Source organism: Lissotriton vulgaris, chromosome 1_2, assembly GCF_964263255.1.
Source record: "Lissotriton vulgaris chromosome 1_2, aLisVul1.2, whole genome shotgun sequence".
Taxonomy (NCBI): domain Eukaryota; kingdom Metazoa; phylum Chordata; class Amphibia; order Caudata; family Salamandridae; genus Lissotriton; species Lissotriton vulgaris.
In genome coordinates this window covers 238,951,017-238,964,441 of record NC_141686.1, presented here as the reverse complement: position 1 = coordinate 238,964,441, position 13,425 = coordinate 238,951,017, and the positions used below count along the sequence as shown (strand labels likewise).

Genomic DNA, 13,425 nt, shown 5'->3' with positions numbered 1-13,425 from the left:
ACTCCTTAGCCACAAGGGAGAAATCTTGAGAAGAGTCGAGAGTTCCTTTCGTAGAAAGTAGTTTCTTGATTCAAAGATGATCTAATTTGGAAGGGTCCCCGCTCCTGCCTTTATCCTAAAGAAAGGGGTGGGGACGCGACTAGGTCCTGCCCTAGGGGTGGGACCAGGAAGGGGGGTGGTTACACCCCTCTCCCATGCCGGACTTTCCCCAGGTCAGGGGCTGGGGTGCCCCTGGAACTGGTTCTAGCCGGCAGATGCGTAGTGAGCACCGGGGTGCCACTCCGCAGTCACCTTCCTGTAAAGCCCTGCCTACCCAGGATACACAAAATCCTGTCTGGGAAGGTGCGAGCACCACCCCGGACAGGAAACCCTTTGTCCAAGCTCTCCTCGCTGGAAGGACTCCCAGCAGCAGGAGGTCAGACTCGTGTCTGTGGTGGCAGCATTCATTTTGTGGAGCTGAGGCTTCAGTTAACTTTAACCGGGGTTCACAGTTACGTACATGTCGTGTCCCTCTAGAAGGGTGGAATGCTAACCCCGTCGCCAGCATTGGTGAGGGGTCAGTATCCCAATTCGTATGACACCTTACTCGACATGTTTTGATAACGCGGTACCGAAGTTAGCATCAAAGAGTATATGGTACGCGTTATCATGGAACAGCCATTGGGACTTGGTTCCGCAAGCTGCAACCGGGCTCGGCTCATGCCAGAGCGCCAATTCACATGATTCCACGCACTCTGCCTTCAGGATTGTCGAGGCCTGCCATAGGAGTGGCTGATAGGAATCCGTGTGTCCATTTTCGGGGTTAGATATAGGGATACTATATCTAAAGCAAAGGGTGATTACACCGCCTTGCCCCAGCTGTCGTGCAGCCAGTTGTGTCAGATTTAGATGGCCATCCAGGGGTGGCACAATACATGCTTCTGCCCCTGGTAGGCCCTGGGTACACCTATGCCCTGAGTTACAGGGTTTGATAAGGTGGCCCAGTCCCAATTGGAAATGTACCTAAGGTACATGGAATCCATTTAGAGAGAGAGCAGTAGGCCTGGGGTCCTGATTGGCAGGGCCCCAGGTCAACTAAGTCGGAAAACCAGCAAAACACCAGGAAAAAAAAGTTGGGGGTAACCATAGTCAGGTATCTACCTTCCTACACACCTACAGAAGACTCTGCTGCTTTCAATGCCCTCATTGAACGGGCTGCTAACAATCACAACGTCCAGCTACATGTTGACCCTGTTGATGTGGATTTCCTCTTTGACACCTTTTCAGTATCAGAAAAAACTGTTAAAACTCTGCCTATGCTGAAGGGTGTTTTAAAGCATGCGGCTGAGATCTTTAAAGAACCTACCATGGCAAGGGTCATAAACCCTAGGATTGACAAGAAATACAAGTCGGCACCTACTGATCCTACCTACATTAAAGGACAGTTGCCTCTGGACTCCCTGGTCGTCTCGAATGCCCGGAAGAGGGCTAATTCTCAGACTACGGGTGATGCTCCTCCCCCAGACAAAGAATCCAAGGTCTTTGAGGCTTCGGGGAAGAGGGTGGCAGCACAGGAGGCCAACATCTGGCGCATTTCTAACACACAGGCGCTTCTGGCGCGCTATGACAGGGCGCACTACGATACCCTAAACCCTGTTGCAACACCTACCTGATCAATACAAGGAAGGGGCTGAGATGCTGATTCAGGAAGGGAAACTAATCTCTAACGCTTCCATTAAGTGCGCTCTGGACGCAGCTGACACCGCTGCCAGAGCTATAAACACCAGTGTTATGCTTCGGCGACATGCCTGGCTGAGAATCTCTGGATTTAAGCCAGAAATCTAAACCACCATCCTGAACCAAACGGTTAACCCAGATCACCTGTTTGGCCCGGAGGTTGACAGCACCCTAGAAAAAATAAAGAAGGACACTGACACTGCAAAATCCATGGGTGCCTTACAGTCCCAGCAGTTTCGGGGTGGGTCCTTTCGTCGCTCCAGCACTAGAGGCATCTCCAGGGGCCAGCTCTCCCAGTCCACGCAATACTACAAGGGCAACACTCAGACTACTTACACCAACAAGAGTCGATGTGGATATCGTGGCAACAGCGCCAAGGGCAGAGGACGTGGAAACAACAGCTCCAGATCCTCTGCCACCAGCAAACAGTGACGCCTTGTCACTGCCCCCCGACCACACAACACCGGTCGGGGGGAGACTCCAGCAGTTCCTGCCCATCTGGAAGTCCATCATCACGGACAGGTGGGTCAGAAAACTTATCCAATATGGTTATTGTCTGGAGTTAACATCCACTCCACCCAACATGCCCCCAAGACACCGTCCTATGTCGGACGAGCACTTGCACTTATTGCAGCAGGAGGTCACCGTCATGCTGCAAAAAGGAGCAATAGAGCTCGTGCCAGTGCAGGAAAGAGGCACAGGGGTCTACTCCCTGTACTTCTTAATACCAAAAAAGAACGGGTCCCTCAGGCCCATCCTGGACCTCAGGCCACTCAACTACTTCATCCTGTCGGAGCACTTCCATATGCTGACCCTGCAGCAAGTGCTCCCGTTGCTCAGGCAGGGGGATTTTCTCGCAACTTTAGACCTAAAGGATGCGTACTTTCACATTCCACTGCACCCTTCACACAGGAAATACCTCCGTTTCACCATACAAAACCAGCACTACCAGTTCAAGGTTTTGCCTTTCGGTGTCACCACAGCACCCAGGGTGTTCACAAAGTGCCTGGCGACAGTGGCGGCGCATCTCAGAAGACGGAACATCCACGTCTACCCTTATCTGGACGACTGGCTTATCCAAGCGAAGTCAGCCCAGCAGTGTGCCGCCCACATGTCCCACACCATTCACCTCCTGCACAATCTGGGATTCTCACTGAATTACCTGAAATCCCACCTCCAGCCCGCCCATGTACGGCAGTATCTGGGCGCAAGACAAGAAAAAATTGGTTCCTTTCTGTGGTTCTTGTATTTGAAGTACAGTTTACTTTTTAAGGACTAAGACACCTACAACATTTCTGATCTCAATGATGTGTACACAAGATTTGTTCCACAATTATCTCTCAAAGAACATGATTATCTTTAAAATCAAATTTATTAAAAACTTTATCAGAATCAAAATACAGTATATACTCAATAATTCTACATTTAAAAGCAATCACAATGTATTAACATTTAGTACAAAATCCAAATTCACAAAAATTCACAAAAAGTTAAAAGAGGTAGCCAAGTTGTCGACGCGTTTCGGTGTTTTAAAATTGATGATACACCTTCCTCAGGACTACAAACAAATTTCTTCAATCTAAAATATATAGAACAGTCAATTAGTGTACATTCATTGAGAGTATTCATTTTCAGAAAAGTTTTTCTACAATACTCTAGGTGTCAGAGCAAAACAATGAAATTCTCTTACTCAATTCGCAGTATTCAATTTGCGTTCTCAGTCTAAGTCCTGGGGATAGATAAATCTTATCCACTACTATGGTTCCGGTTTATTTCTTTAAAAACCTGTGTGTACACAATGATAATTTGTGTACAGTTATTGCGTTCAATTTTTTATTTTGCAAAACCACAACCTTTATTTATGCTTTATTAGTCATAGTACAGTGCTTACTTTAAATTTTTTGGTAGCTGCCTTGGAAATTTAGTTGCAACCACAAAGATGTATTTCGTATTCACTGTTCGACATTTAGGCAGGTTCCTTAGGCTGACCTGTGTGTACATAATATTAGGTAAACCATAAGTCTATTGCATTTTCGACACTAGATTTGAAAAGTGAGCTCACGAATGGTATGCTTACTATATATCTGGTCATGGAAGCATTCAACTTTCTTCAATATGTAACTCCAGTGAGCGTCTTTTCCACCTTTAGGTCTTGCTTTGGTCTAAAGGGAACGGGGTGCTTCTTTCTAGAATTAGAAGGCGACTCCTTTTGTCTAAATAGAGAGAGTACAATGCGCATATTAAAGGAACCTGCCTAAATGTCGAACAGTGAATACGAAATACATCTTTGTGGTTGCAACTAAATTTCCAAGGCAGCTACCAAAAAATTTAAAGTAAGCACTGTACTATGACTAATAAAGCATAAATAAAGGTTGTGGTTTTGCAAAATAAAAAATTGAACGCAATAACTGTACACAAATTATCATTGTGTACACACAGGTTTTTAAAGAAATAAACCGGAACCATAGTAGTGGATAAGATTTATCTATCCCCAGGACTTAGACTGAGAACGCAAATTGAATACTGCGAATTGAGTAAGAGAATTTCATTGTTTTGCTCTGACACCTAGAGTATTGTAGAAAAACTTTTCTGAAAATGAATACTCTCAATGAATGTACACTAATTGACTGTTCTATATATTTTAGATTGAAGAAATTTGTTTTTAGTCCTGAGGAAGGTGTATCATCAATTTTAAAACACCGAAACGCGTCGACAACTTGGCTACCTCTTTTAACTTTTTGTGAATTTTTGTGAATTTGGATTTTGTACTAAATGTTAATACATTGTGATTGCTTTTAAATGTAGAATTATTGAGTATATACTGTATTTTGATTCTGATAAAGTTTTTAATAAATTTGATTTTAAAGATAATCATGTTCTTTGAGAGATAATTGTGGAACAAATCTTGTGTACACATCATTGAGATCAGAAATGTTGTAGGTGTCTTAGTCCTTAAAAAGTAAACTGTACTTCAAATACAAGAACCACAGAAAGGAACCAATTTTTTCTTGTCTTGCTACCTTTCCCAGTCCTTTCTGGGTGTGTAAGGGAAAACTCTCTCTTTTGTCAAAAGTATCTGGGCGCAACCATAAACACTCTGGCGGCCACAGCACAGCCAAATTCAGTGAGGGTCAGCAGCATTCAGTCACTGATACAGAAATTCAGACCTCAACACTCGCTTCCAGCAAGAGTGTTCATGCAGTTGATAGGCATGATGGCCTCCTGCCTTTCCATAGTCCCGCACGCGAGGCTACATATGGGCCACTTCAGAAGTGCTTAGCACGTCAGTGGACTCAGGCTCACGGGCAGTTGAAAGACCTAGTGTTGGTGAGCGGTCGGGCATACAACTCTCTGCATTGGTGGAATCCACGAAACCTTTGCAGGGGCCGACCATTCCAAGAGCCTGTGCCACAGATCATCCTGACGACGGACGCCTCTCTCCAGGGATGGGGAGCTCATGTCCTCCACTACACGGTGCAGGGACTATGGACGCAACAGCAACGGAAGATGCACATCAATGTTTTCGAACTGATGGCAATCTTCATGGCACTCAAAGCCTTCAAAGTACATCTGTGCAACAAGGGTGTGTTGATCCGGACGGACAACATGACAGCCATGTACTACATTCAAAAGCAGGGAGGAACACACTCTCCGCAGCTGTCTCACCTGGCTCAGAGCATGTGGAAGTGGGCCATTCAGAGGAACATCTTCCTCATGGCGGGACACCTCCCGGGCAAAGACAATCAGATGGCGGACCTGCTCAGCAGGCACAGCCACCAAATGCACGAGTGGGAGATACATCCATCAGTACTCCAACTGTACTTCCAAAGGTGGGGTCATCCAGTGATAGACCTGTTCGCCACAACGCAAAATGCCAAAACTTCGCCGCCAGGTTCCCACACCCACAATCGCAGTGCAATGCGATATGGATGAACTGGTCAGGCAGATTTGCGTACGCTTTTCCCCCAGCACCTCTGATACCGCTGGTGGCACGCAAGCTCAGGCAGCACTTGATAACTCTCTCCTGGTTGCTCCGACGTGGGCTCGCCAACCATGGTGCACCACGTTTCTGGAACTGTCCGTGGTACCGCATCAGAGGCTACGTCTCACACCCAGCCTTCTGACGCAGAGCCATGGCGACATTCAGCATCCAGATCCGCAACAGCTCAACCTGGCGATCTGGCTCCTGAAGTCTTAGAGTTTGGCTACCTGCACTTGCCTTCTGACTGTATGGACATCATTCGAGAGGCAGGGAAGCCCACCACCAGAGCATGCTATGCGGCAAAATGGAAGCGGTTTGTCATTTATTGTGCACACCACAACATTAACCTGCTAGATGCGTCTATTCAGAATATCACTTGTTACCTTTTCCATCTGTACAAATGTAATCTGGCCGATGCTTCCATTCGCATACATCTGTCTGCAATGGCCGCTTATCTCCAGAACAGGCAGCACCTCTCCCTTTTCAGGGTGCCTGCCATTAAGGCCTTTCTGGAGGGACTCAAACGAGTCACTCCTCCGCGGACTCCACCAGCTCCGGAGTGGAACCTCAATGTGGTCCTCACCCGGCTGATGGGTCCTCCCTTTGAACCACTGCATTCCTGCGAGATCCAATTCTTGACATGGAAAGTGGCTTTCCTCATAGCGATTACATCACTGCGACGAGTTAGTGAGCTCCAAGCACTAACTATCCAAGAGCCATTTATTCAAATTCATTCTAACAGGGTGGTGCTTCGCACTAACCCTAAATTCCTTCCTAAGGTAGTGTCTCAATTCCATATTAACCAAACAATTGAATTGCCTGTTTTCTTCCAAAATCCTGAGTCATTGGCGGAGCGGATGCTCCACACCCTTGACGTCAAAAGGGCCCTGATGTATTACATCGATAGGACCAAGGATTTTAGGAAGACTAAGCAACTCTTTGTCGCCTTTGCACCACACCACAAAGGTAACCCTATTTCCAAGGCTGGTATTGCTAGGTGGATCGTTAAATGTATCCAGATCTGCTATCTGAAAGCAAAACATACTCTCACCATTCCACCACGGGCCCACTCCACAAGAAATTTGGGGGCCTCTATGGCATTCCTTGGAAACATTCCTTTGGAAGACATATGTAGAGCAGCCACATGGTCTACCACACACACATTTACAAAGCATTATTGTGTTGATGTGCACTCCAAACAGCAGGCAGCTGTAGGGCAGGCTGTTCTCAAAACACTTTTCCAAACTGCTGCAGCTGGCACGGGCGGCCGCCGTTAATGGAGGGACTACTATGTATTCTATGCACAGATATGAATTCAGCAGCCCACATGCCTCGAACCGAATATGCTACTTACCAGTATGCATCTGTTCTTGGCATGTAGGGCTGCTGACATTCATATCGCCCGCCCTCCTCCCCGGCGCCTGTAGCAGCTGCAGAATTCACGTATACTTCTAACATGGTCATCATTCACTGAGTTTCACTCCATCTTGGCCACAATGGCTAAAAACAATCTGAGGATGGAGTCGATGCCCATGCGCACTGTAGTCCAGGGGAGGAGCCACCTATCTCGTGATACTTCAAAGACTCTTCTAGGACAACAATGTGCAATCATCCGGACCCAACACTAGGCGGCGATCTATGCACAGATATGAATGTCAGCAGCCCTACATGCCAAGGACAGATGCATACTGGTAAGTAGCATATTCGTTACATTACACATCACATTTTGTACCTAGGCCTTCTCCCTCTTTGAAGAGCCTGCAGAGTGACGGAATGCAGGGCTGAGTTGTTCATGCAATGTAGATTGGACCAGCATTTCTTCAGAAGGAATCACTATACAATCATATTTTTTTTTATACGTAATAAAGATTGAAATGTTTAGCCTCAGATTGAGGCTGAGATCCACTATCAATTGCACTGCTAAATATTTCATCCAATTGTGTTTTCTGTGTATTTATTGCAGCTTCTGTTTGAAGACCCAAATGGTACAACTGACCATGGATCAAGCCAAATGAAGGTGGGAGGCAGCCAAGAAGAGGAGGAGAGTTCTTTAACACTAAGGAATGGTTTTCAAGCATTGCAGCAAGCGGACACCCATTTTGCAGCATCTGATCCTAGCAGATTGCTTCCATTTACAAGCCAAAGAGCCACTTCCTCAACTGCGAGGCAGGGAAAAAGCCAGGTTAGAGTACCAAGAGGTCTATAGGCAGCTGGCACAGAATATGGAATGGCCCTTTGACATAGATGTGCCTGGTCCTGCCATTATTGCACATCATGCTTCCATATGGACGCAGCAAGAAGTTGCACAAGTCAGAACATCTCTTCCACCTGCACATCTTTACTGCATACCCTACCGTCATTGCAAGAGGAGAACTCCTGCTTACTGTGAGCGGAAGTAGAGTCCAAAAGGAGTAGCATTGACAATCACAATTGCAAATCATTGCGCTATTTCACACTTTCTGTGGACGGAACTCCAATTCAGATGTCTACCAGAAGACAATCTAGTTCCCAAAAGAAGAAGAATGTTTGGTTCATTTTAATATGAAGAAAATTACTTTCAAGTGAGCTCATACCAATCTCCTCCCAAATAAGCTAAGACTGATTTTGTTCTCCTCTAAATTTGCTGTGCTTTGATAGAGAAATACATTTGCACTTTTAGCAATATAAGCATGGGAGATGATTGACCATGGTTCTCACGAGATTCCCATGAAAATGGTTCCACATGCTTACCCAATACCTTTCCACCTCTTTTATAAAAATACTAGCAGCCCGTCCCGACGTTGTCCGGGTATGAATTGCTGCCGGACAGTAGTATAATGTTTTGTAGGATTTCCTTTTGATAGCATTTCTTATCTGTGACAGGCCTGTGAAAGGCTCCGATTCACAGTGCACTGCTGATGCACTTAAGAGTGCGCGTTCAGTAGTGTGTGAACTCGAGTTTCCCTACTTTATTTTTCCTTGCAATTTTATATAGCGCGAACTCGACAACATGGCATGAGCACAATTTACATTACAGAAGAACACATTCATTTGTGGTAGGCACGGGGAGACAAAGCGATTTGCCTGGAATCACAGGATGTTGAGGTGATGCCGAGATTTGAGCGTAGCTCCCCAGCTCTAAAGTTCGCAATTCTAGAACTTGTGGCGGGAGGTGTGTCTAAAAGTGTATGTCGGTGCTGGCCATCAATGAGAGAGACCTGTGCATTTTTCAAATGGATGGTGAAAAAATATGAGGATGTTGCTGAAAGTACCATGACTCCGCAATGCCATTATAACGCATGGCATTACATTTTATATGCTTTTACCACTCATACATTTACAACTAAATGAATGGTAAAAGCATGTTTTTTCTAATGTTTGGATTAGGTAAGTATGGGTATATGGGTATATGTTTTGGGGTACTGAGGTATATGTTTTGGGGTGTTTGGGTATTTTAACCCAAACCTAGCCCTGAACCCTAAAAATACCCCTGTACCCCAAAACCCAAACTTATCCCTAAACCATAAAACTACCCCTGTACCCCATAACCCAAAACTATATCTGAACATTTAAAATACCCAAACACCCCAAAACATATACCTCAGTACCCCAAAACATATACCCCTATACCCATACTTACCTTATCCAAACATTAAAAAAAACATGCTTTTACCATTCATGCATTTACAACGAATTTCGTTGTAAATGTATGCATGGTAAAAGCATATAAAATGTAATGCCATGCGTTATAATGGCATTGCAGAGTTATGGTACTTTCGTAATGAAAGTATGCGGAGTGATGGTCTGCGGAAAGAAAGTTGCAGAATAATGGGTGTTTACCCACCCCCGTAAGTACATTGGTGGCACGGCGGCCACATCTCCAGCAACATACTCATATTTTTTCACCACCCATTGGAAAAATGCACAGGTCTCTCTGATTGATGGCCAGCACCGACATACACTTTTAGACACAACTCCCGCCACAAGTGCGAACTGCGAACTTTAGAGCTGGGGAGGGCATCAGCTCAACATCCTGGGACACCAGGCAAATCGCTTTGTCTCCCCGCCACAAGAGCGCACACTCTTAAGTGCATCAGCAGTGCACTGTGACGGGCTGTTAGTCGAATAATAAATGTGTTTCAAATTAAATGTGCAAAACAGCAATGTACAAAGGTGGCTTGATGTCAAAAAAATTGTAATTGCACTTTAACAATTGATACACACAAATTAGAAAACAATGAGAGAGGTGATGATTTTGGGATCCTACCTAACCTAGTGGGAGTACCAAACAGATGCCTTGAAAACAAAAAAGCACATCTTATTGAACAATTTGGTGGTGGTCCCATCCTTTTAGGACCACTCCAAGTACAGTTACGGGCAAAAGAAAATTCTCAACCACAGGCCCTGCAAAGCATTATGGGATGAGATTAGCCGTGGTCAGTGAATATTATATAGTATCTAATATCAAAATAATTCTACAAATGGCTGCTGTTCAACTGGTGGTTACTAGATGTCCCTCACGAGTCAAATGCAAATGCTTATTGAAAGGGTTTCAATGGTTTTGCATTTGATTCGTGAGGGACATCTAGTACTAAGATAAAAACCAAGGGGCAGATTTACTACTTCTGGCGCATCTCTGCAAATCAGCAGGGATGCGCCAGAAGAGTTGCGACGCATCTGCCCACCTCCCCCGAGGGAAAGGCGGAGCATTGCTGGAGTTGCGCGACTCAGCTCCAGCAAGGCTCGGGTGTCCCTATCTCTAACATGCTGCGTCAATCCTTACGCCTGCTTCAAGCAGGCGCAGAGTTTTCACGCAGCATGGGCTTAAAAGTGTAGATTTGACTTGTAGATTTCAGTCAGCCACTTTTAGGAGGCGTTCAACCGCCGGAACGACCCCCTGCGCAGGAACGCCCACATGTGGCGCAGGGCTTTACAACGTGAGGCATCTCTCAGATGCGTCACGTTGTAAATAGCCCGCAGCATGGCTCTTGTTTTGCGCCACTGCTGACGGCGCAACGGCAGTGCAAATCTGGTGTAAAGGGCTTGTAAATTTGCCCCGTGGATTTAAAAATATGAACTATCCAAGACTGCAATAAACACAATTAACATTTCTACCAACTTCCCAAGAAATTGTTTGTCATTAGTAGAAAAGCAGTATCTTACTGTCTCATGGATTGTTTTGTAGTTTGCTTTTATAAAACCGAGCTTCAAATATTTTTTTACTCATAAGTAGTCAAAATAAACTTGTACAGGGGGCGTGGTCTTGCTGCGAATGGCGTGAGACGCACGCAGTTGGAGCTCAGGCCACCCGCTTAATCTTTAAGCCATTATCGCGGAGTTTATGGGCACTGGTGGCGCCTATCAATGGGACGCTTGTGTGGCAGACTGTGAGGGGCACCTCTGGGAGAGCGGACAACAGCCTGGGCACGATCATAGGGGGGGGGGGCGGCTTTCCCGCCGCTGGATCCTCGACCCGGATCGCGGCGGCCACCATCTTGAGGCTTCCAAGCATGGCCCTTCCTCGTGGCTGAGGGGTGAGAAACAGACCCCCGGCGGATACTGCACCCATCAAGAGAAATCCCAGCAGTATGTTTGCGGCAATCGTGACAGCCGCGTCGCTGGGGGTCCGAGGGTGACTGCCTCCCAGCTCATCCAGGAACCGCCATTTTGAGTCTGGAATCGGCCTGACGGAGCCTAAATTTCTCAAGGCGTGACAGACTGAAGGAGCTGTTCCCTGGTCCCAGCACACACCAGCGGTGAGTGGAGCTGTTGTGCGACGGGCGGTGTGGGGGGCTGCCCTACGGGGGGCCCCAGCTGGGGGGAGCGCACTTTACATACAGCAATAGCACGCCCGGATTTTGGCGCGAATCCCCGCTTGAATCCGCCGCTCTCCCGGTGTAGAGACTCTAGCGGCGCTCCCCCACCCTCCCTACTTGCCTGATCGCCTCCCTGAGCTGCCTTTGTGGGGGACCTGCTGGGAGCTGTTCTCTCCGCGGCCTCACGGAGCCGCGCTGCACTGCGCTGCTTGGACGGAGGCTGAAACGGGCCTCCTCGTGGGCGAATCAATGGAGCCCTCTTGGATCTGCTTGCTGGGGGCACGAAGGCAGGTGCCAGTTGACGCCATGGGAGTCCGTGGGCCGCGGCCCTCCTGTGGTGGCCTAAGAGTGCCTGGATTGCCTAGGCCCTGAGGTGGGTGCACTCACACTGGAAAGCATTGCGGAGGGGGGAAGGACCTTACACCCCCCTCAGAGACTCTACTGGAGGCTGGGGCCTATGCAGGTGCCTTGGTCCTGTGCTGGTCCCTTAGGGCAGCGTCTGCTGCACGAACTGAGTCTTCCTTGTAATTTGCGGCCTCAACACCACAACTTGCCCGGGGGCGCCACATCACGGCTTACTCTCCCCCTTGTCCTCCAGATTGCGAGAACTGTACCGCCCGAGTGGGGAGTGCTTACCTTAATTTTGCTGGAGGCCTGACTCTTATAACTCTACCTCTTGCGACTCCTGAACCACCCCTGCCTGCATAACCTGGAATTGACGGATGTTGACCCTGGCCTGCGACTGGCGCGCACCGGTGTGGTGGAGGGAGAGACTGGATGCTGGAGAGGCGAGCTGCTGTGAATATTGCTCTGGACTGCATCCTACTGTCTGGCCCTGGCAGGAGGCGAGGGGCGATAAGCGTGAGCCCCACAAGAGCAGGCCCCATGTAGAGTGGGTCGGCTGGACGGCTGAGGTGCGGTGGGCCCGCCTGGTAGCCGGGCGTCCCGGTGAGCTGTATCGCAAACCCTCGATGGGCCTTTGGGACTGGTACCCGGCTGGACAGCTACAACTTCACAATGACACGCACCAATCGCGGCAAGGACGCCCCTGTGCCAACCTCTAAAGACACCTCTGTTGCAGCAATGTGGGGTAAGACAGGCGCGTCCGCCCCCGGGAGATGACACTGCTGCCTGGAGGGGAGTAGCAGCTGGTGACACAGGCATTCATGACCTCCTTCATAACCAAGCTGAAATCTGAAATTGGGTCCTTGCGCACTGAAGTCCACTCCTGTGTCCGGGAGCTGGGCGAGCGAGGGGACGGACTGGAGAGGACAGTTGACGCCTACACAGAAGATCAGGAGTAACTCTGGCAACGCCTGGCTGCCCTAGAAGACCAACACTTAGACTTACAACTGAAGCAGTCGCCGGAACAACCTCCGCCTCCGGGAAGTTCCTCGTGGGGCGTAATGGAAGGACATAATGACCTATGTGGCACAGCTCCTCCATGAGGTCTGGGGGGATGACGACGCCTTCCCGCCGGCTTTGGATCTAGCACATCGGGCGCCAGGCCCGCGGGCAGGCTGGGTCTCCTCCCGGACATTTTAACCAGGATCCACTTTTTTACAGAGAAGGAAGCCATTCTGAGGGCGGCGAAGGCCAAGCAGGACCTCACGTATGAGGGACATAAGATACAGATTTTCCAAGACTTGGCACCCAAAACCCTACAACGCCGCCGCGATTTCAGGCCTGTAACGGACAAACTGAGAAGTCTGGACTTCTTCTACCAGTGGGGCCACCCATTCGCCATTGTTTTCCAATGGGAATCAAAACTTAAGGTAACACGATCCTACCAAGAAGTGTCTCAACTGCTCCGACTGCCCACCTCTCGGCCTGCCAGCCCATCCGTCCCCTGCCTACTTCACGGTGCCTGCTAAACCCTCTTGGTTCACTATGCGTCGGCGCAGACGCTCCCCACCTCTGGATGAGCAAGCA

General features: G+C 48.2%; 1 protein-coding gene across 1 annotated transcript in view; it reads left to right on the top strand.

Annotated features, from left to right (window-relative positions):
- LOC147736415 (uncharacterized) overlaps positions 1–8,506 on the top strand; it is a 465,378-nt gene extending 456,872 nt beyond the window's left edge. Inside the window, exon 32 of the mRNA XM_086953155.1 lies at positions 7,662–8,506. Coding sequence (XP_086809281.1) covers positions 7,662–7,904 — 243 coding nt within the window. The 3' untranslated portion in view covers positions 7,905–8,506. The remainder of the gene's footprint in view (positions 1–7,661) is intronic.
- The last annotated feature ends 4,919 nt before the right edge of the window (positions 8,507–13,425 follow it).